Raw genomic sequence first — 25,321 nt, 5'->3', positions numbered from 1 at the left:
GATTAACACCAGATAAAATTTTTTGCTTTTAGAAGTAATGTTTAAATGCTGTATTTTGTGACTTTTTACCACTCGGAACTTCCTGCACTCACAGAAATCAATGGAACTGCTTTATTGAAGTAATGTTTCAACATAAGAGCTGTAGAATCTATCGCATAACTCATTGTTATCTTTATATATACACGTATATCTTTCATGTGATTTAATAAATTAATATGAATTAACATTTATAGGTGCTATATAACTTTAGCGCAGGCTTTGGGAATGAATATGGGAGGAGCTCCAGCAGGACCAGCTGGAACTGGTAAAACAGAAACGACGAAAGACATGGGAAAGGCTCTGGGAAAATACGTAGTAGTCTTTAACTGCTCTGATCAAATGGACTTCAGAGGCTTGGGTAGGATTTTCAAAGGTAAGACTTCTTCATGTAGGATAGAAGAGACCTCCACAGATCATATAACAGGTGCAGTTAGAGCAGGTTTCTCAGGACCTTATTCATGTTGGGTTTTGAGTATATCCAGGAATGGACGTTCCACAACACCTCTGGGCCTCTGTTCAAGTGTTTGACCATCCTCATGGGAACATTTTTTTATACTTCCATTGACTTGGAATTTCCCACATTGAAACCTGTGTCCATTGTCTCCTCTTCTTCCACTGCACCTCTGAAAAGAGCCTGGCTCCAATTTCTCAGTGCCTCCTATTAGCTAGTTATGAACAGCAATAGGTTTTCCCCTTAGCTTTCTCTTCAGGCTCAACAAATCATGTTCTCTCATCCTCTCCCCCTGTGTCATGTCCTCCAGCCACTGACCATCATGGCAGCCATCTGCTGGACTCGTGCAAGTATATCAATGTCTCTCTCTATTGGTGAGGCCCAAACTGAACACAGTACTCCAGCTGCTGTCTCACAAGTGCAGAGTAGAGGCAAACACTGATTTTCTTCAACCTGCTGGCTACACTGTTGCCCAATATGCAGCTGGCTTCCTTTGCTACAAGGACATAATTCTGATTGATGCTCAATTAGTTGTTAAGCAGGACACCAGGTCATTTTCTGCAAAACTGCTTTGTAGCCAGTCAGCACTGAGCCTGTACTACTGCATGGAGTTATTCTGTTCCAGATAAAGGATTTGAACTTCATGAGGTTTCTGTCAGCTCATTTTTCAAAGTTATGGTATTGTATGTATTGAGAAGCAAGGGGTGACACTATTAATTTTTTTTTTTCCAAGCAAATAATTGTGCCATAAAAGTACCTAAAGCTGTGGGTTTATAAACATATTGCCCCTTTGAAAGTCAAGCTATTCAAATTTTAAAAAACCTTTGAGTACGTGACAGAATCCCTTTAAAGTGATTTAGCCTTAACTGTGTAACAATAACATACCCTGATGAACTGGATAAATTTTCACTTTTAAATAGCTATATTTCAGTATACATGAAAGAAAACTACTGCCTACTGGTACTTTAATATCATTTGGAAAAAAATGCTGCTACAAATTTTCTCATAAAATGTTGCTAAAGGAACAACAGTTCTTTTAGTTGCTACTAAATACTTACTTTTCCAAACTGAAATTAGGCAACTGTGAAATTAATCCTTTATGAAAATGTTATTAATATAGTGCTTCTAGATTTTTCTTTCCATTTAATTTTATTTCTCTGTCTTCCTCTCTTTTTTTCATAGAGAAGTTCACACAGAACATTGTCCACACTTTGCATTTTGTTAATATCCTGTACCATTTACCTGAAAAACTTGTAGTTTAGTGTGGAGTTAAAATGGTAAAGCTTATGCAATCAAATATAGTCTCTAAGATTAATATTTTCTGTCTTGTGAGATTCAGAGTTTTATTTAAACCCCTAGTTAGTGCAAAATAATTTCAATTTTTAATTTTAAACTTTGATTTATAAGAGGCAAGTAAAAAGTAATTTAAAAGCATTGTGAAGGCTGGAAGACGCAAATGAAAATAAGAAACTTGGGATTTTTTTGTTGCAACATTTAGGGCTAGTCTTTTGTAGTTCTAAGTCACTTATTTTTTATTTTTTAGATTAACAATACAGCTTTTTGCAATTAATTGAATTGCCGCTTTACAATAAAAGGCTACATTCACAAGAAGATCTGGACAAAAGATCTGCCAATGCCCCAAGATATCAAAAGATTTTTTCTGATTTTGATTCACTTTTAAGCATTTTGTATATATCAGCTAATATTAATTCAGATTGATATGGAAATAGTCAGGTGGATTGGAGGAAGATAGGACTTGGCCACAGAGCAATAAATAAAACTAATCCTATTTAATTATTTGAAGGAAAAGTCATCTAGTTCAAATATCTCAAATATGCATGAAGAACAACAGATAATAAATTTTTCTGTCCCTGTTTTAGGTCTTGCACAGTCTGGCTCTTGGGGATGTTTTGATGAATTCAACCGAATTGAATTGCCTGTCTTGTCAGTAGCAGCACAACAAATCTATATTATTTTAACAGCAAGAAAAGAAAGAAAGAAGCAGTTCATTTTTTCTGATGGAGACTGTGTAGATTTAAATCCAGAATTTGGAATTTTCCTAACAATGGTAAATGTAGTAATGGTTCCAGAGAAGTGACAAATTATATTATATACAAGTTAATTAAATGGCAAGGTGAAAATAACTGATTTTATTAAGTGATGCAATTGCTATAGAATTAGACTACACTACTGGAACACATAAATAATCTGATTATTCATGAATTGCATGCCTTCTTTTTACTTTAAGATTATTGAAAAGGTTCACAATTATGTCTTTTCATTACGGTATTGCAATTCATTATGTAGACTAAGACTTTGGCCAAACTTCCAGAATTCTCTGGGCCTACTGCGAGGACTGAAACACTAATACGCTTTACTACCTTAGCTTGAAATGTTTTAACAGTATTAGTGAGAGAGATACTGTAGGAAAAAAAAACACATTCACTTAAAGCAGGAGATATAGGAAAGACATTTTTCAAGGGTGTATGTCTTGTCTAATGGATACTTTACATGGATATATAAAAAGAATTCTTCAAGCTGATTTACAGAAAACAAATACGACGATTCTGGAATAAAACACCCTTCTTGTACTGTGGTGACAACAGGTCTTTTCAAAACCTGTGCAAAAAATTATCAGATCCTTTCATTTGTTGATACAGAATGTGTCTAACCTGGTAAATACAATGCTGGATGTCCATTTTTGGCTTTCTGGGGCAAAGGGGCCCATTCTGCTCTGTGCGTCAATCCTGGAATCAGTGCGGGCATTATGACAGAACTGTGCTTCTTATATCATGAAGTTTTTATGGGTGGTATTTGAGATACGTTGTTCCCTTTCTTATAATGGCTACTTGTGAAAAAGACTTACAGTATATATAGATCAAAGTTAGGTCCCACAACTGAATGGATAATCTGTGCAAAAAAGATATGCAAGGCAGTACGTATAATTTTACACCTGTTACCAACCATTACCCAAGGGAGAAACACAAACTCCTGGATTTAGAATATTAACTTTCAGAGTGTGCTTTCTTGTTGCCATAGGGTTCCTGAGGCTTCATAGCACTAATTCCTGTAATCTCATGGGCAGGGAATTTTATAGTGTATGTTTCCTAATGCCAAGGCAAATGGCAATCCAAGATGACTTTATGGGAAATTAAAATCTTCATCTGCATGTTTGAGTGCAGGATAATAACTGAGAAGGTCATAAATATCTTTTGACTGCTTCTGATTTCTTAAATGTCACCTGTTTGATGTCAGAGTTATTCCTCATGTTTGCAGCAAGTTTCCAGAAATCTTCTATTAGTCAAACTTTCTTGGTCATTAAAATTTTCTTTCATATGATTTTGTTGTAAAGTTTTCATGTTTTAATTCTGTTGAGTGTGTTATTTTTACCGTGTCATTACAAAATATTCTCTGCGTATTCTTGAGCCATTATTAAAATCAGTTCTGTCACTAAAAGAGAATTACAGTTTCTTAAATGATTCTTACTTCGGCGGATAGGATTCACTCACAAACTATTAAACATTCAGTGAGATTCTCTGTAGACTATTTAAGGCTAGCCTTTTAGACACAAGAAACAGAGAAAGGCATCCTAATATTTCTTCACTGTAGACTGCTTGTTATCTTTTTATTATTATTATTATTATTATTTTGGCTCTTGCTAGACACTGAATTTTTAATATACTACAAAACCTACCTCTTCTACAAAATGGTAATGAAAACTTTATTGGCATTGTGAATACACTAGAAGAAATCAACCAACTAGATTGTATTCCATGAAATTTTAAAGTTCTGACTGCTGGCTTGTTATGATAAAGAAATTCAGTTATTAGTCTGGCAATTATGCATAGGTTATTAAATTCGTAGTTATGGTTGAAGTTCTTTCTTCACATTTTTATCATTAGTAGACAAGAGTTCTAACTGAACAGATCTAGGTATTTATGCATAAATTTACTTTGATTGAACAATAAAAAGGATATTATTTTGACTGTTGTAAATAATAATGCAGTATGTTTTCTTATATAGAATCCTGGATATGCTGGACGTCAAGAACTACCAGAAAATCTCAAAATTCAGTTTAGAACTGTTGCAATGATGGTTCCGGATAGACAGGTACAATTACTGACTGAACTGAAAGAAAAAATGTATTTTACTTTGCTTACCTATCTTCAGAAAAACTAATGGAATTTCTAAAAAAATTGTATTTCAGATAATTATAAGAGTTAAGCTTGCAAGTTATGGATTTATTGATAATGTGATCTTGTCTCAGAAGTTCTTTGTTCTTTATAAACTTTGTGAGGAGCAGCTCACTAAGCAGGTAGTATTATGTATTCCCTTCTTTGTCTTCATATTTACGCAATGCAACCCCTTAGGTTTTGGTTTGTGCAGATTGTTTTTGAAGCATCACTTTTATGCTTTTTACAAAATATTGAAGTAGTTTAAATATAATTCAAACAAATATCTCTATAAAATTTTTGAACAATTAACCATGTTAATTCATGTATATGTAGTCCCATACACACATTTGTTAAAGAATGGTAGTTTGTAGTTGCAAGTGCATGAGGTTCTCTGCCTAAACATGGCAGCCAGGTAAAAATTAACCTGGTGATGTCATTTTTCTGTAAGAATTATCTAGGGCCAGAGAAAGTAGTTGGAAATTGGAAACCACAGGAGGAACGTCTCAAGTTTGATTTAAGTTGCCCTTCTCCCCATAGCACTGCTTTGATCTGAAGTCTTGGCTTTAAGCTGCCTCAGTTGGAAAGACCCAGTCTGGAATGGAACTATTGTTTTTTTAGAACCCTACTACACAGAGCTACAAAATAATTGCTATATGGCATTATAAACGGTGAACTCAATTAAATTTAAATTAGAAAAGAAAAACCTTATACCCGCCCCCCTTTCCTGAAAATAACCTTATTATCCTTCATTTATTTTAATAGAATAATTCCTAAACAACAGCAACAATTCCTATTTTAGCTACCTTTTCCAGGCATGGCAACTATACTGTACAATATGCAAGTAAGGTTTGATATACTGATGAAATAAAGCTAGAGAACTTGTTACTGCTGTGTAAGCCTTTTTCCACTCTCTAGGTCCATTATGACTTCGGTCTGAGGAATATCCTTTCAGTACTGAGGACTCTTGGATCTCAAAAGAGGGCCAGGCCAAATGAAAGTGAATTAAGTATTGTTATGAGAGGGCTAAGAGATATGAATCTTTCTAAGCTGGTAAGAATCTAATTTAATATTTGTCATGGTTTAACCCCAGCCAGCGATTAAGCACCACACAGCTGCTCACTCACTTCCTTCCCTGGCAGGATGGGGGAAAGAGAATTGGAAGGGTAAAAGTGAGAAAACTCATGGGTTGAGATAAGAACAGTTTAATAATTGAAATAAAATAATAATAAATTGTAATGAAAAGGAAAATTAAAAAAAAAGAAAAAGAGAGAGAGAAATAAAACCCAAGAAAGACAAGTGATGCAAATGAAAAACAATTACTCATCACCACTGACCAATGCCCAGCCAGTCCCCAGGCAGTGGCCCCTGGCCAACTTCCCCTAGTTTATATGCTGAGCATGACGTCATATGGTATGGAATATCCCTTTGGTCAGTTGGGGTCAGCTGTCCCAGCTGTGTCCCCTCCCAACTTCTTGTCCACCCCCAGCCTACTTTCTGGTGGGGTGATGTGAGAAGCAGAAAAGGCCGTGACTCTGTGTAAGGACTGCTCAGCAATAACTAAAACACCTCTGCATTATCAACACTGTTTCCAGCACAAATCCAAAACAAAGCCCCATACTAGCTACTATGAAGAAAATGAACTCTATCCCAGCCAAAACCAGCACAATATTTTAGCACCATGTAGAGGCAATTCTACTAGATATTTTATGGGGTTTTGTAGAATGTTAGGAAAAAATCTCAAACATCCTTTTCTTTAAAAATTGAAACATGATAATCATCATGTTATTAAACAGCAATGAGAGTTTATTAGACTTGTAAACGGTGCTCAGGGCGCAAAGGTTCAAATAGGTTAATAGTGGCTTAGCTGTGGGTGTGACATTTTATGTACTAACTTGTGTACAGACTGACTATTGTACCATAAGTAAACAGAATAATTTGAGTACCCACTAAATCAGACTTCTACAGATTTCTTTCCACATAGGATGTTCTTTCCAATATATGCTGCAAGTGTTTTACAAATCAATTTTACAAATAGATTCCAGTGTCTACTCAGTGGGAAATTTCTTTCTGTTTTGAATTTATTTCTCGTGTGACCTATGGATGACATTTTCAAAATGCTGTTTTTGTAGTGAGCTGTCCTGTTGGTTGGCTGTGTTTATGAACATAAGCATCTGTATTTAGAAAATATATTCTTACTGTTTATTATTTTAAAATGGAGACTAATTTTGGTTTGAGAACATTCTTTGGATAACCATGTTTTAAGCACTTAATAACTTTTTTTGTTTCAGATAGATGAAGACGAGCCTTTGTTTCTCAGTCTTATCAATGATCTCTTTCCGGGGTTACAGCTGGACAGTAGTACTTATGCTGAGCTTCAGGCTGCAGTAGCTAATCAGGTTGAAGAGGCAGGATTGATTAATCATCCACCATGGAATCTTAAGCTTGTTCAGGTAAAACTTTTTTTTCCAAAACATTTTTAACGAACAGGAGTCAGAACACCATGCTAGTAGTTAAACCACTGTCTCACTCAAGGACCTGTGCTTCTAATACGGGAAAAACCAAAGGTTGTGTGTACACCGCACTAAGGAAGACCAGTCCAAAGGACTTATGTTTTTATTTCTTTAAGTTATGCAGAAGAAGAAAAAAAAACCTTAAAGCATGCTGTTAACCCAGCCTTTCCCAGATATGTTAGTGCATCTAGGATATCTGAATGAAGCAGCAAGGCACCTACATGGGTCTCTAACATGAGTTTCTTAGACTAGAGTAGGGACAGTAGGGCATAAGAAGGATTGGGAGGCATTCTGAAGGCCCAAGCAGTAAGTACGGAGTGAGAAGAAACACAGCCAGGGCACAACTTCTGCTAAGTAGGAAGAGAGAGGTAAAAGACCTTTATAAGGGCAAAGAAAAATGTAAGAGGTATGTATTTCTGACTTAAATATGTTTCTGTAATGAAGAAGAGTCTTCATGATGAGTTTGAGCAGACATTGTAGTAAACAAAGGTTTTTGTTACATAAGTTTTGAGAACCTATATGTTCGTTGGGTAATCATCCAGCTTACCTGTATTGAGTTGAAAGGGTTAAAGTGTAAGGATGTGTAGAGCATATATGTCTTAGCATATGCTATGACAAGCTTATGGAAACCTATAACAAGGTTAAGCATGCAAGTGAACATGCATGTAGGTACTATAAAATGAAAGAACCAAAAATAGTGTCAGTAACAAAAATGACACTGTCATACAAAAGGAATTGTTTCTCTCAAGGACATGCATGATTGAAAGATTAAAGCTTGAAGAGACTTAGAGGCTTCCTAGACTACAAAGGATGTGAACAAGCTACTGTCAATTTGTATCTGTAGTGTTCAAAGCTAGCATCTTTCTGAAGCACATTATCCACCTGAATACTGTGGAAAGACCCCACCTAAAGTGGAGTATGTATCCCTGTGTTACCTGCATGCAAGAGTTTTAGTAAAAATGAGTAAGAAAATACATAGAATCTGAATGAGAGACTGTGTAGCAAAAAGTTGTTGCAATGTTGTTTACATAAAACAAAAAGTTGCTTAGTTTTTACATGAAAAACACTTGATTCTTAGCACTTAAAGAATAGAGAAATAGACCCTGTGCGCTGGCAGCTTGCCAGGAGCGTAGTATGTTTTGTTTACCTTGTGTTGCAAGCTCTTTAGACCTGGAGTGTGTTCTGATTGAAAAGCAAAAGAGAGAAAATTGTTAAGGTGTTACAAGAAATTATTTTGACTTGAGAATATTTGTGAGACATTATGTTTAGTAAACTAATGATTTAATGATTAAACTGTAATTTTGGATTATGGTAATTTGTGTTTAGTGTGGGATAATCTTTATGATGTGTTGTTGATTAATGAATATGTAGTTATTTAATATGAAGGAAAAAAGGTGCTTAAATGTTTTTTTGGACCTGTACTCCAACATAACATTTAAATGGCTGACAGTTGTATTTCTGACACGCAATCATGTTTGAAACTGACTTTGAATTTATTATTAAAGACAGTTAACTCATGTTCTGAGTTATGCCTATACACTTCCCTATACACATCCTTCTTTAAAAAGCAAACTTAACAAATGCAGCAGACTAACAACTCAAGAAATAAATAATTAGACGATCACTAAACAATTGTAAATTGACAAGCTAGAAAGGTCACTAGAGCATTGTTGCTCTTTTGTCTTTTTGCTCTACTCTTTTTTGAGAACACACTTTAATTATTGATGGTAATGATGTTTTTAAACATTATGACTTTGGTTTCCTGTGTTCTCTGATTCTGTTTTTTCTGCATGCAAGCAACAAGGTGTAAACACTTTTTCTTGTAACACCATGCTTTAAACAGTAATCAGCTTTACTTTATTGGCCGTATTACTCATTGAGATTGAGCTTGTAGCCTTAATTAGTGAAACTGATTTTTTTTTTAAATTCCATTAATTGATGAAATTGAATTTTGCTTTGTAAAATTTGTCAGCCAGAGAAGAATTATGCAGTCTTCAAATTTTCGTATTTTACTTATCCCTACTTTTTGGATAATTGTTAAACACTGTTAATGGTTAAGACTAATAACCTTTACCATTTCTAATGGCTGAAAACTATATTGCTCTAGAACCATTTATTTGTAATTTTGCTGACTGCCAGGCTGAGAGTATAGCTACAACAAGTGACACTTAACATTTTTCCCTATGGAAATATGTTTGCATCTTCTTGAAACACAACCTCAGAATAGAGACTTTCTGAAACTACAGGCCTTGAAGTGCTAGGCTTGTTCATTGACTGTACAGTCTTAAATTAGAAACTACAGCATTGGCTCTTACGAGCTAAGTATCTTAAAAGAAACTAGATGTAAACCAAGAAAGGCACTCTGACCTTTGTGCTTATTACCAGATTTCTGAAAACTTCCAAACTTGTCTAGCTTAAAAACCAAAACTGCTATGTGATTTGTTGAATGAGAGCAAAGGATACGATGCATTACAGTATTCTACAAAGTGCAACATTCTGCCTTATGTTACTTCAAGGTAATTAGAATATCATGTCTCTGTCATCAAACCAGAGGTAGATTTATGGCTCTGCTCAGACTCCACCTAATTTACAGAAGGTTTTGCTCCACATTCTGCAGGCTGGATCCATATTGTCCTTCACACAGCTTCACACTGATGACCAGCAGAATTTTTGCATGGGAGAAAACACTTTTGACCATCCTGCTTAAAGTCATATTCACAGTTTTATTCATGGCTTAATATTTCTGGTTGCCAAACTAGTCATAGGAAGATTGCTTGTGCCTTAACAAATTCCATCTTCCACTGGGAATAAGAAGTTTGAAATTGTCAAGTTCATGGTGGACTTGATCTTAGTTTAGATTTGTGGTGCCTGTAGATCTTCCTCCTGGACTGATAAAAGCCTTTATTCGGCTTGCAGAGGAAGCAGCTATAAATGCTTCTCCTTACAAGGTCCTGTCATCCAGGAGGACTATCACTTTTTTGTTCCTTTCAGTTGCTCCAAAAGGAGATACTTGTGTAGGCAGGCCCTGCCACTTCCATAGCAAGCCTAAAGCTAATATTAAAAGAAAAATAGAAAATTCAATAAAGAACTCTCCTGAACCTAAACCCATCTGCAATCCTGGAAGAAGTGTGGTCCCTATGTTTATTTCATACACTCAGGTACTTTAGCACTGTAGGGATTCTTCTGTTGCATTAATGTTTTGCTACTATTCATTTTTCCTTTTGAATAATATGGAAAATCCTTTTTAAAATCTGGTAAAATTATTTTCAGTTGCTTTGAAAAGTTTAGGCAAGATTTAGTTCTGTAAACTGTTTTATAGTAAACTTGCTTGGTGCTTAGAAGATTAGGATGTGAAAGTGTGTACTATTCCACAAAACACTAAAAATCAGCAAACACGTGCTGATTTAAATTCTGAGCATATAATTTGTATGTCTAATACATTTATAATCACTATCAAATCTATTAAATGCAAGCAAAAATCTTCCAAAAGCATATATTTTTAAAAATATTTTTATTTTTTTAATAGTTGTATGAAACTTCTCTAGTACGTCATGGGTTGATGACACTTGGACCTAGTGGATCTGGAAAAACAATGGTCATAACTATATTAATGAGAGCACTGACAGAATGTGGCCAACCTCATAGAGAAATGCGTATGAACCCCAAAGCTATTACTGCTCCCCAAATGTTTGGAAAACTAGATGCTGCAACTAATGATTGGACAGATGGAATCTTTTCTACACTGTGGAGGAAAACACTAAAAGCTAAAAAGGGTATGTAAATACTTTGTGTGTGGTATCATAAAAATACCTCTTGAATGATACGTTGAAAAAAGCATCCTGAATTTGCAAATGTGGTGAAGTTCCCTCTTGAGAGAAAATATAGAGAACATAGATAAGGTTACAGTTCGCTTCTCAAGAAAGAGTAACAGTTTAAAAGTTTATTATTTCAGTAGTATCTCTACATTAAAAAATTGTTTGTTTCCTTGCCACTTCAGTTCTACAGTGCAGATGTTATTTGGAAGCTGATAAATTATAATTTAGACTTACTTGTACTAATTGCACTACCTTTAAAATAATGTTTTTTCCATGTTTTTTCATATGCTGATTACCCATATTTATATTTCAGTATTTTAGGATTGGAATACTGAAATTCCTTTTCACAGTGATTCATTTGTATCTGAAAAAATAAAAATGTTTATATTAAAGAAAGGGAATTCTTCTAGGGAACATTCCTAGAAAGAGGTTCTTTTTAAAAGAAATTAAAAGAAATTTAAAAGAAATTTGTATTTTCTATATTGGAAATGTCAATATTTTATCTATTAGAAATTTTCTATATTCAAAGCCAAAATTTTTAAATTTGATTGCCAAAATTTAGGGATTTTCAGCAATATTTATGTTTCAAAATAAATTAAAAACAACTAGATTTTCAGAATTGACGAGTGATGATAGTTTTCATTAACTTAAATGGGATCTGTGAATATTCAACGCCTTTTGTTTAGTTGCACGAAGAACCCATATTTTAGCAACAAAATGCTAAATTCCCCATCCCCCCTGTGCTGCTGGGGGTGGGGGGGGCTGGGGGAGGAAGGAGGAAGAGTTAGATTAGGTTGGGAAGGAAGAAGTTGAGTCTGGACAAAGAAAAGGGGGTGGGGGAAAGGTGTTTTAGTTTTTTGTCTTTGTTTCTCATCATCCAAGTCTATGTTAATTTGCAATAAATGTATTTTCCTCAAGTTGAGTCTGTTTTGCCCGTGACAGTGGTTGATAAGTGATCTCCCTGTCTTTACGTCAACCCACAAGCATTTTCACCTTCTATTCTCCCTCTGTCCTGTTGAGGAGGGAGAGGGAGGGAGTGGTGCAGCGCCGTGTCTGTCTGGCAGCCAGCCAAGGTAATCTCACCACAAATGTTCAACATTATAAAGATATACTTGTGCCCTCATTTGCTACTAATTGTTTCAAAAATAGTTCCTTAACTAAGTATGCAATTTATACAGTAATGAGCATCTGTGGAGATGGCAGAAATTACAATAAATAAAATACATTTTTATACATTATTTAGGTTCTAGACCATCTTTTGTAAACTTATTTTCTTGCTTTTTCAGCATGGTGATATGAACTATATCTCTTGATTATTTTTCCAGGTGAAAATGTATTTCTGATTTTAGATGGTCCTGTAGATGCAATCTGGATTGAGAATCTAAATTCAGTTTTGGATGATAACAAGACCCTCACTCTAGCAAATGGAGATCGAATTCCTATGTCTCCTACATGTAAACTGTTATTTGAGGTCCACAACATTGAGAATGCCTCTCCAGCAACAGTTTCTCGAATGGGTATGGTCTACATCAGTTCTTCTGCCCTCAGCTGGAGACCAATATTGCAAGTAAGATTATCATTGCTGGCTACTCCTAACTTTACCTTTTTACACATTTTATACGTAAAAATATTGTGGATGTTTTTCAGGCGTGGCTGAAAAAACGTTCTTCTCAAGAAGCTGAAGTTTTACAAAGTTTGTATGATAGAGTCTTTGAACCAGCATATACATATATGAAACTAAACCTTAATCCAAAAATGGAGCTTCTGGAATGTAACTACATTATGCAGGTAAAACAGATATTGTGTGAGTCTGTATGAATTGACTGACTATAGTAAGCATGCAGAAATAACAAAGAGAACATTTGATAGCAATAAAATTTAATTTGAAAAGATTGTTTCCTGACAAAGAAAACCTCAAACTCAATATTTGTTTCTTAAGCAATATAAGAGGAACTGTTAGGGATGTGCAGAAGAAAATTTTACTTCTCTTTATTGCTTCAGATGTAGGCTAGTCTTCTGTTGACTGGAATTTGCAGGCTTCAGTAAGTTTTCAGAAGCATATGTTTAATAAGCTAGTGGTCTCATTCCAGTTCTTTTAATGCCAGACAAATTGTGGTAAGGGTCAGTCTAACCCTACTGGTAGTGTCAGCAGAGGGAGTGAAGTATAATTCTAATTATCTTTTTATCTCCAAATGTAATAGCTGTGATTCTGTCAGTCAGCTCTTCCAAGGTCAATGTAGTAATTTTTGCCTGTCCCTCCCTATCAATGGGAATTCTACCTTGAGTGGAGTCCAAACTTTATCAGTGGTTTATTAATAATAAAATTATGTGTTTAGCAGATTTTGCAAGACTGTCAGTCCTATACTGCATGTCTCCAGCTGCTTTGTTTATGAGTCTATTGTCATCTGCAGATTCTAAGTCTCCAGACTTTCCATTTGTCCATGTAATCTCAGTTTTATATTGATGCTCTCTTAATAAATTCAGTAGTGCCTTTGAATAAGAGGGTAGATAAGATAATATTTTGGATAACACTTCAATTTAATATTAAACTAGTCAATTTGCACCCAATATCTCTTTGCTGTTTGTTAGGGATTTAGCTTCAGATTTTCAACAGTTTGAAGTATTTTGCTGCAAATTAATAGCCACAGTAAATGCTGGAAAGATTAACTGTGTAGTATCAAATGGAATTAGGATATCTATAGAATTGAAGTCCACAGGCAGAAACTATGTAACTTGCCAATTTATGATGATACAAGAGATGGACGCACGACGCACAAATTTCTTTTAGAGAGAAATAATATTTTTTTCTTCTACATTTGTTATCTGTGAAACCTCTGACTGAATTGATGTTGTCTTCATGTCCCAGACTTTTCCTGGGACTAGAAGTTTCTATGTTATTTTTGATTAGGGCTTGTTAGGAAGTGTGAGCAAGTCAGTGTTCTACTCATACTGCTTGGTCAGGGAAAATTTCCCTGATTGAACCTGTATTGAATGTTTCTTCCTGTGAATGAAAATCTCGAGAAAGTTTCTGTCACAGGTGCGACAGAGTAAGTAAGCCTTAGTGGATCTCCATGCTGGGGTTTATCTACGAACCAGTGAGACCAGAGCTTTTACCCTACTTGATCGTTTCACAGATTCACTTCCTTTCTTGCTTCCCCCTTCCAGTGTTACATTCACTTAGTCTTGATTTCTCTTCCCAGCAAGGATTTCATTGTTGGTGTGGGAAGGTCGGGCAAAAAGTCATGTTCGTTTCTGTGTTGTGCAGCTGCTTGCAGCTACCAGGATTGGGCGTTACTTGACAAGGTTTCTTGGCATCATCCAGCATTTGTCTACATGCATCTCTCTGATCTCCAGGATCTTCCCACGTTTTCAGGATCTTTCCTCCAACCAGGATCTTCGCCTCCTTCTTTCTGGGCCCCTTTTTTTTCCAAGACCACTTCTTTTGGGAACCCTTCTTTTCCACACCACCTCTCCTTTCCAGAACCTTAAGATCCCAGTTTTGCCATAAATGGTCTCTGTGCAGAAGCACTGTACCTTATCAGCCTCCTGATTGGTGGTTCTGTCTTATATCTCTTTATTAATTGTGGGATTCAGGATGTGCTGCTTTTGTTTAGTTCAGGTGTTTTCAAAATTTACAACCATCTCAAACCAGTTGAGTCTAGCAGATAGCAGGCTTGTACTTGAGTTCTAAAGGTCAGTTTTGGATCTTCACCCAAACATGCACATGTACCCAATTGTCTGCCGTTTGTTAGCATTCACAATTTAAGCTGTTTTTTCATCTACAACAGCTTCATAATGGTTTTATATAAAAAGTGATCTCACCTTTGCTTTCCTCCTTGTAATTTCCTGTTGTGGTTTAACCCCAGCTGGCAACTAAGCACCATGCAGCCGCTCGCTCACTGCCCCTCCACCCCTGGGATGGGGGAGAGAATCAGGAAAAAAAACTCGTGAGTTGAGATAAAGACAGTTTAATAGGACAGAAAGGAATGAAAAACAATGATAATGATAATAATAATATGACAATAGTAATACTAAAAGAATTAAACTATACAAAGCAAGTGGTGCACAACGCAATTGCTCACCACTCATTGACCAATGCCCAGTTAGTTACCGAGCTGCGATCCGCCCCTCCCAGCCAGCTCCCCCAGTTTATACACTGGGCATGATGTCATATGGTATGGAATAGCTCTTTGGCCAGTTTGGGTCAGCTGTGCTGGCGGTGTCCCCTCCCAGCTTCTTGTGCCCCTCCAGCCTTCTTGCTGGCTGGGCATGAGAAGCTGAAAAATCCTTGACTTAGTATAAACACTACTTAGCAGCAACTAAAAACATCAGTGTGTTATCAACATTATTTTCCTACTAAATCCAAAACACAGCACTGTACCAGCTACTAGGAAGAAAATTAACTCTGTCCTAGCTGAAACCAGGACATTTCCACTGACTTTCTAACTGTTTACCATCCTCTGGCCCACCTCATTAGGTAGACAAATATAATTTACCTTAGGAGATTCAACACAGTTTTTGGTTAGGGTTATCCTGACTTACAAACCTAGTGGAAAAGTGAATAAACTTGTAGCTAAAGGAGATCTGATTGACGTGGTCTGCATGAAGGAACAAAGGTGTTCGACAAAGTTCTTTACCAGGGATTTACATGCAAGGTAAGCAGTCATAGCAGAAGATAGGAGGTACATTTCTAGATAAATAACTGATTAGAAGATAGGAAATGTGTGATTGGAGTATCAGTTCTTAGAAAAGACAGAGGTTACCACTGATCCTGAAGTACCTTTGCTGGGACCAATGCTGTTCAAAATGTTCATAAACAATTTGGAAAAGCTTTAGGTGAAAAAGTTTACTGACGATACTAAATTATTCAGGGTAGTAAGGACAAAACAGCTAACCATGAAGAACTGTAGACAGACTTTATGAGACTGAATAAATAGATAATAAAATGGCAAATGAAATTCAGTGAAGATAAGCATGAAGGGGTTCACACAGGGGAAAAAAACAAACTGTTCAATGCCATGAATAGCAGACCTATGGAACATCTTGCCAAAGGGTGTTACAGACTATAAAAGTTTATGTAGGTTCAAGACCAGTCTTGATATTTTCAGGGTGGAAAAATCCATAGAGGATTACTAAACCCAGAAAAAGTGTATTTGGTTCAGAAAGCCCCAAGCTGAAGAGAATACCAGCGGGAAGTACCACACCCAGTACCACTACAAGCTAAAAGAGTTTTTTCTTTGTTTTTACTCTTCTGTAAGTGTCCAGTTTTGGTCACTATTGCAGATGAGGTGCTGGGCAAGCTGAAGTTTTAATCTGATTTGTTGCAACCAGTTGTGTGTTTTTATAAGTCAGTTTAATTTTTTCTGTTTTCTTTCTTCAAAAACTTGTTACAGAATATTGCCAAGACCCAGAACATCATGGGAAATTTTGAACTTGTGTTTGTATTTGAGGGAACAAAAAGATTTTATTCAGATAAACTGGGACACAGCCTGTCCTGGAAATAATTAGATAAATCGATTGTCTTTCAAAGAAAAGAAGTAATATTATTTTAATGTTATGAAGTGTAATTAATACTGATTAATTATTTTTTAAACTGGATTTTAAAGTAATCAAAAGTATTCTAACTATTTATGTCCTTTAGGCTGCATTAAAAGTATACGTTACTGCATTACTTCCCACTTCAAGTATGAGATCCAAGACAGCATAAAGAATACTAATTCTAAGAGCTGACTGAAAATCTGCTTCACTGTTAAAAAGACATGTTTTGAAACAATGTGCTTGACACTGCCTTGTATTGAAAGGGAATATGAGGGATGTTATCTAAGACAGTCAAACATCTGGCTTCGTGAGCAACATCACAGAATTGTAGATAGCAAGTTACTAGATTTCTGGAATGTAGTTCCTAGAAACAGAGTGAAGCAATCATAAAATAGGATATTTTAATCTATTTTTTTAAAACACAAAATAGAAGTTAATGTGATAGATGCATTAATTGACCATAACTGAGATAAATACATTAGACAGATGCTGAAAATTCTTCCATGCTTAAAGATGGAAAGAAATGGCTAGGCCTCGCCTACTTTTGGAGTTCTGAATATCCCACTGGATATTATAAAATTCCTTAAAAAGCTGTTCTGTTACCCTAGCTCTTAAATGACATTTATTATATAGGCATAATTTAAAAGGATAGTTGATGATCAAATTACTTAAGTAATTTTGAAAATTTTATCCAGTTTTATATAGATATCTTTATTTTCTTGGGTTTGTAGTTCCGAATTTTATGTTATTCTTTGGTAACCTGTATTGGTTTTCAAATTATGATTTAAAGTTTGAATACATATAAATAATGTATGTGCATATATGTAAAAAAATAAAAAGTGATTACATAATATTTTCTTAATGCATAATATTTTAAAATATTTTCAGTCTATTAATCTTCTGGAGGGTTTGATTCCATCAAAGGAAGAAGGTGGTTTATCAACTATATTTCATCTGCATAAATTGTTCTGCTTTGCAATAACATGGAGTTTAGGTGCCCTTCTGGAGTTGGATGGTAGAGATAAACTTGAAGCCTTCATTAGAGCTCATGATAACAAATTAGACTTACCAGAAATCTCCCCTGGCACCAGTCAAACGATGTATGAGTTTTATGTTACTGATTATGGTAAGAAAAAGCATTAACATTCTTTTTCACACTGGCAATTTAAAACTGAGTATGGCTTCTTTGAAATTTAAAATTACTCCTTTAGTCCTTATTATACAGTTATATGAGCAGAGATTTTTTATCTAGTAACACAGACTCTGTATGCAGTACCTCTGTGGAGGTGAGAAGTCAGAAACAAGGGATAGAGTGCTCGTAACATTTTCTTATTTCTTTTGTTTTTAATTTCATTCTTACAGATTTCTATTAACTTAACCAGCCTACAATTTTTAGATAATTTATGCTTAGGCTGGTTTAGTCTAAATTAATATTAATTTTATATTTAATTTCCTCACAGCTAGTATTTTTTGTTAAAAAATATAATCTGATTTTAATTCCACTTAATAATTATTATTTATCCATGTCTGATAATCAGTAATAGATCTTACAGTTTATGAAACTCTAATAGTGTGATATTTTGAATAGTGTGATATTTTCCACAACGAATTTATAGTTTAAATAACACACACACAACCAATTTCACAAAGAACTTACTGTTCTTTCAGAGTAAATTCTCATGTGAATACATCTATTTCTCTTGTATCAAAATTCAGATTTTTTTTTTTGCCAGCAATGTTGATTTAGTGTATATACACAATCCATATTCTCACGTTCTATAATTTTTCACCATTAGTATGAGAATGCTTTTCTAGGTAAACATTCTTTTGGGTTTTTTATTTAGAGAGCTATATATAAATTTAAGAAATATGTGTATATTTAGTAGGATTGTAGACTAATTAGAGATCATGACTAAGTATGTCTTTAGTTAGATGTGTTTTAGCTAGATTTGAGAAAATTTATCCCTTTTTATACTTTGTAGTACTTCACCCATAACATCTAGGATTAATTTTTTTTTTTTTGTATGAACAAAATGTTGAACACGAATAAAATCTTGTGAGATATTTTCCTCTTTTTTTGTCGTTTCAGGTGACTGGGAGCACTGGAGTAAATGTGTTCAGGAATATGTTTATCCAACAGATAATGTCCCAGACTATGCGTCTATTCTGGTTCCAAATGTTGACAATGTCAGAACTCAGTTTTTGATAAACACAATTGCAAAACAACAGAAAGTAAGTACAGGATTACTTATTTAAGTATATGCCTACTATATGAAATAAATAGAAACCTACTTATAAAGTAACTGGGGGTTGCAATCATTCTTCATATTCTCTGTGTCTAGTCATTGCTTGCCAGATGCATCATTATTTACATATTGCTCTATTTTTATTTTCTTGACATGAATCCTCTGTACTTATTTCTGTGCACTGGCAAAACATATAAAATATGCTTTTTATAAAATAATTTTTTGTCATAAATGTTTAACACCAACAAACTATCATTTTTCTCAGAGAAAGACGTAAAACTTTGTTCTTAATCTTTACACCATATTCATTTTTCTGATTTGTGCATTCTTGAATGAAGATGATCAGAGGGCTGGAGCACCTCTCCTGTGAAGACAGGCTGAGAGAGTTGGGCTTGTTCAGCCTGGAGAAGAGAAGACTCCGGGGAGACCTTATAGCAGCCTTCCAGTACTTAAAGGGGGCCTACAAGAAAGCTGGAGAGGGACTTTTTACAAGGGCATGTAGTGACAGGACAAGGGGTAACGGCTTTAAACTGAAAGAGGGTAGATGTAGATTAGATGTAAGGAAGAAGTTCTTCACTGTGAGGGTGGTGAGGCACTGGAACAGGTTGCCCAGAGAGGTTGCGGATGCCCCATCCCTGGAAGTGTTCAAGGCCAGGTTGGATGGGGCTTTGAGCAACCTGGTCTAGTGGAAGGTGTCCCTGCCCATGGCAGGGAGGTTGGAACTAGATGATCTTTAAGGTCCTTTCCAACCCAAACTATTCTGTGATGATTCTATGATGATGAATAGGGAAACAAGGAAAATAAATTTCACAAGGCAGTTCACTAAAAACCTGAAATTCCTAGCCTTTACTCTATTTTTTTCCTCTCATTAGGAAAGCTGTAGTTAATAGCAGTAGCCACAACTATAGAAAAGGAGAGAACATTTCTCATACAGCTTTAACCAATAAGGACCAATCTGGTGGTCATGGCTTTTGACTCGGGCCACATTAAACAATAGTTATTAAAACATATATAGGCCTATTTTCAAACAGAGGAGGATCTGAAAAATACATATTTTGCTTTAGCACAATGCTCTTAATAACCCTAGCAACTTCCTATGGAAATCTGTGTCAGCTTGTGAAATATGTGTCAATGTACTCCCTTCTTAGTAGCTGGAGCCAATATTAGAAATACCACAAGTGCATGAGCCAGTGCTGGAACCTGTTTTTTCTGTAAAATTCTGGGATTTGAACAGAAAACCTGTTGATTGGGTTTGATGAAACTGTTCCAGAGGCCATAATGTGGCTATGCCTTTGATATATCTGACACAAATTATGAAAACATGCAAAATCTTTATATTTGGAAACAAATAATTAATCTTTGTACATTAATGCCTTGGGAGATATTGATTATATCTCCAGGTACATTCTTTTGGCCATCATTGCAATAGAAACAACAAACATTTAAATCTTCCAAAAAGAGTCTCTGAAACCTGGCATTTTCCACAATTCAGTGTTTCTGTAGTGTACAGTTTATATCTTCCTCTCTTCAGTTGAAAAGTTTCAGCATTCAGTGTGCAATGGGACTTGTCTATGCTTCTCTGTTGAGCAGACTGTTCTCCTCCATGGAAGCAGTCAGCTTCCTTTGTTTTCAAGTATTTTTTATTTGGTAAGGTTTGATTTTAATCACATATTGAACTGTGATAGAGAAATATCTTTTTTTTTTTTTTCCCCCTCCCCTGGATCAGATCACAGCAGCATGAACTTGCTTTCCAGCTATAGCTGAATTACATGTACCAGATGAAACCAAAGTGGTGTTTTACAGGTCTGACTTCACTTGTTGGTTCTGCAAGTTTATTGCTATCATCTGTGTTACCATTGTCAATTGGTCACGTGGGTGTTCAAAAACAGGGTGAAGAATGAGACCATGTGGTATCGTTGTGGCTATCTATTGGAGAGCATTAATTTAAAGCAGGAGCAAGTCAGTCAGGAGTATTTGAGCATTTCAAATCTCCTGCATTATCAACTTCAATGCTCACAATCATAAATAAATACATAGTCCCTTTTGCAAACTAATTAAATTCCTTTCATGGAGTGGATATAATAATGAAGGTAATACCATCTGTCAAAAACATAAGTAGGATGAAAATCTGAGCTAGAAAAAAACCCATGGAGGTTGGTTACATCTCTGAAAAAAGAGCAGGGTTCTTATCTAGCTCACTTTCATGAGATGAAATGGGTGATTTCTATAAAAGGTTTAACAGAAAGGAAAGAAGTATTAATCCTTTGGTTCAGCAACTTTCTGATTTAGATTCAGATTTTACCAAGATAAGAAGGAAACCAGGAAAGACTTTCTTTTTTCCTGACACCTCTATTACTTTTTTTTTTTTGCCAGGAAAATGACAGTGTACAGATTAACCACAAAATAAGTTTTATAATATTATATATTGTAATATACAATATTAAGAGAAAGCAGAAATATAATACTTGCTATCAATATATCAGCTTGAAACAAGAATCTTCTGCACCTTTAATTTGAATAAGCCACCAGAGAGGAGTAAAAATGCTTTGAAAAATAGAAATATATAGTGAGGCATACATTAAGATAGTATGAGTTGTAAGAGCCCAAAGTGCCATATTAGAAGCATCAAATGGTGCTGCTGTAAATACTGCAGTGATAAGGAGACAGAATAATTACATTCTCATCAAAAGGGAGTTTGTTTCCTATAATAAAACAATCAGTGAGGAGGAACAAATTTTGGGAGAAATTCTAAGATTTCCTGACCATTCTGTGAACATCCTTGGCCGAAATCTGCTTTGTGAAAGCTTGATATCCTGAATAAGTGATCTAAAGGCCCTAGGCTACAGCAATCATCTTGTTGTTAAAAGTATTCTGAAAAAAATACATTGGTTTCATATTCCTCCATGGCTGTTTAGAGAAAGAATCAAGCATGTCCATGACAGGCAGTCAATGAAATCAGGACAAAAAGCACAGGTCAAGTTTGGTTCCAGTTCTGAAAAACATACTGCTGTCCAAGGATACATGGACTCTTTAAGGATCCAGAAGACCTTTCTTGCTAAGTCAGTTTATGTCGGTGTAATTACGCTGGGGAACCTGGGTAACAGACTTAAAATTCCAATTTAGGAGAAGAGAAGGGGTGGATAGGAACCAGTGTTCCTTAAAGGAAGGATGGTGTTCTTTTGAGGGAAGTTGAAGAATAACTGCCTGCTTTGAAAACTGGTGATTTTCCTTTTGTTGCTGTTAAGTAGGAGTAGTTCTCAGTTCCTTTTGTGAGTGGAACATAAAACACATTTCAGAGTTTCACTGCTGAATTGCTTCCTCTCCTACCAGTTTCACTGGCCTGTCTAACAGGGGACATGAGCAGTACAATACTCACTGCAAATCAATTTTATGTATCTCCTCACACATTCAGTTTAGAGAAAAAGATTGGATCAGGTATTTTAGACAATATATAGAAATATAAGAGGAGCTTCAAAAAGGACTACATTTCCAGAGGTGGAAATCAACAGTCTTTTATCCATCTAATTGTTTCCCACCTTTACTAACATTTACCACAAAGCCACAGATACTGCTGGATCAGTTAAGACTTCTGTACACAGTTCAGTATCTGTTACTCTTGTTTCTAATTATCATTACATCATGTCTCTACAGACCTTTAGAGTATCTCTTTTAGTAATATGCTTGAGAAGAGATATAGCTAAATCTGATCTATACTGTATTGTTGCTTTAAGGACATTGCTGGGAAGAAGGAACTATCCTTCTATTACAAGCATGTGTCACAAAGGATACCTATAGCCAAACCAAATAGTAGAAATTTTATATTCAAATTAGATGTCAGAGACTACTTTCCATTATAAAGAAAGCCTTCTCAGGGTCATCCAGTACAAGAGAGTGCTGCAGTGAATGTGTTGGAAAGTGGAAGAAGTTAGGCAACTAGAAGAAAAATGTCTAGTACGTTCTCACTTCATCCTTTCTCTTTTGACTCTGTAAATAATTTTCTCGGAGAATCTGGGTGGGATGAAAAACACATACTGTGTCACTGCGTATGGAGGCATAGCAAAAACCTACCAGAATAATATATCATTCAAAAGTAGACACAGAAAGTATCCCTTTCTCTAAAGTAGGGCTATTATGCGTATTTAATTATAAGTGTTGATACTACTTATGTGATTTAAATATGTGTTATAGGCGGTTTTGCTCACAGGAGAACAGGGGACTGCAAAGACAGTCATGATTAAGGCATATGTGAAGAAATACGACCCAGAAGAGCATTTGTCAAAATGTTTAAACTTTTCATCTGCCACAGAACCATTTATGTTTCAGGTAAAAGTACAGATTTTAAGCAATTCTTGCATATCATTTCCTTGCTAAGTATTTAAAGTGTACTTAATTCTGATCATAAAAGAAGTGATTTAGAAATAAAGTCTAAAGGATCTTTTTCCTCTAAGTCAGTTAAACACTTCAGAAAATTCCATAAAAAATATTTTTTGCAGATCAGAATAAAATATAGTCACTCACATAGAGATACGTATATTCATGATTGCTGTCTGTTTTTTCATTATGGAATTCTAAGAATCCATTTTTTGCCGAAGACCTTTCCTTTTCATTTTAGATTAATGAAAATTTTTGGTTATACTTCTTCAGTTTTTTCCTGATTCTTTAGTTTATAACTATAATTTTTATTTTTGTTAAATAAAAAGCAGATTTCAACTTACAGATCCTCTTATTTTTCGTCAGCTCTGGAGTGACTACAGCATCAGAAATCCAATCTTTAAGGTCCTCTAGCATGGCAACTTTGTAGAGATTTCCCTTTCCCAATTTAACTGCTAAAAATCCATATAAATAGAAACAAATACTACAGCTAGTTTTTTCAAGTGATTGAAAGGATGATTTGTACTACTGTGCTATGATTCAATACTAATTTGCTAGGATGTGATCCTGTAAGTTGAATTGGCTTCATGACCAGTTCAAAGCAATGAATTCATAGTGACAATCCTCCAGTAGGATATAGTCACCTTGGAATATTTCTTGATTGAAAAGTCTGCTCATGGAGCAGGCCTTAGAAACTCCATCCCAAAATCAAGTGTCTTTTTTAAGAAGATAATGTAAATATTATTAAGAAAATGGTGAGAAGTAATGTCTTAAACATCTATTTTTTAAAATTCCAAAGTCACAGAATATCTTCTGAACTTTTCTGTTATGCATAAGGTCTCTGGCCATCATTTATATCAAACTGTGAGACGGAATAAGGCAGGCGCCCTTTCATGCATGCAAGATTAATTGAACAGTCAGTATCTCTGTCTCAGTGTGCTTTACTTAGTGTATTATGGTCCCTAGAACATTACTGTCTTGAAAACAAAACCCAGACTTCCTCATCTCTGGTGCAGAGAGTCTGTGAAAAGATCTTCCTGTGTCTTGTCTCTGCTGCAGTCCTGTAGTGCCTCAGAAGATACGCTCTTTCTTTTCAGCTAGCTACCTGAATGCATAGCTCGCTCTGCTGATTTCCAAGAGAGAGATGTAGCAGAAAAACAGTTGAAATGCTTCTAAACACTTGAAAGAGCCACACTCAAAATAGTTTTTCAATTTTGAATCGTCATTCTGAGGATATTTGAAAGATTGGGTGATTTTTGGATGTGTTAGATGTGCTACAAAATTTTTGATTTCTTATGTAATCACTTTCTCTTAGCAGTTTCTCTTTTTCACCTTAATAACATATCTCCAAAATGACACGTTAATGCTAACAATGTTCTATATGTGTTTATCTTAGAATACTCTGCTAATTATTTTCTGTTGTGAGAAAATGGGACAAAAATATTGGACAAAACTTGTATCTGTTTTCTGTTTCAAAAATGCTATTAATACTTCTATTTTTATGACAGCACGTGCCACGTTACTCATATAGGATGACATTTATGCTTGTAAAACTAAAAAATTATTTGTCTAAGGAAAACATTTGCTACCATCTTGTAAGGTATTTTTTCTGCCATTGTTTATGTTCCAAGTACCTTTAGAAAGACTGTAGGGCTGTAGAACTTTGAAGATCTATTTCAATTACATATCAACGTCATCTTTTGTCTATTGCATCCTGCTTCTCATTTAGTTCAAAACTCAGTCTTAAAAGATTATTGCCACCAAAATGTTAAAATATTGCATTACTTAGCTTACAAGACATCTGGGAAATCTTTGTAAAAGGAATCTAAGTTGCCTCTATATAGTCTGCAGTTGCACTGCAAATATAAAGCAATTGAGCTTAGCTAGGGGAAATCCAAAGCAATCATAATTTTCAGACAGTGCATGACAAACTCTCTGAAATCAGATTCCATTCCTCTCCAGAGCTATCCTTTGGAAGGGAGATTCTTAAATGCCTTTCTAAATAAGTCCAGTATTTATAAAAATTATGCTGTAGATAATGAAAATACTATTTCTGCTTGTTGATACTCCAGCTTGCTCATAATTAATACAATTTTGATTAATCCTTCATTTCTCAAATTATGTGTGATATCTTCCCACTATCTCTTACTGATTTGAGAAGCAAGAGGAAAAAAAC

General features: G+C 35.2%; 1 protein-coding gene across 1 annotated transcript in view; it reads left to right on the top strand.

Annotated features, from left to right (window-relative positions):
• Positions 1–25,321, top strand: part of DNAH8 (dynein axonemal heavy chain 8) — a 148,112-nt gene that overhangs the window by 59,496 nt on the left and 63,295 nt on the right. Inside the window, 12 exon segments of the mRNA XM_050893244.1 lie at positions 234–412; positions 2,371–2,558; positions 4,514–4,600; positions 4,698–4,805; positions 5,581–5,715; positions 6,954–7,115; positions 10,702–10,948; positions 12,316–12,557; positions 12,638–12,778; positions 17,417–17,654; positions 18,618–18,760; positions 22,963–23,097. Coding sequence (XP_050749201.1) covers positions 234–412; positions 2,371–2,558; positions 4,514–4,600; positions 4,698–4,805; positions 5,581–5,715; positions 6,954–7,115; positions 10,702–10,948; positions 12,316–12,557; positions 12,638–12,778; positions 17,417–17,654; positions 18,618–18,760; positions 22,963–23,097 — 2,005 coding nt within the window.

Source organism: Gymnogyps californianus, chromosome 3, assembly GCF_018139145.2.
Source record: "Gymnogyps californianus isolate 813 chromosome 3, ASM1813914v2, whole genome shotgun sequence".
In the NCBI taxonomy this organism is placed as follows: Eukaryota; Metazoa; Chordata; class Aves; order Accipitriformes; family Cathartidae; genus Gymnogyps; species Gymnogyps californianus.
The sequence above is the reverse complement of the archived record's forward strand: the minus strand, read 5'-3'. Positions and strand labels throughout refer to the sequence as shown.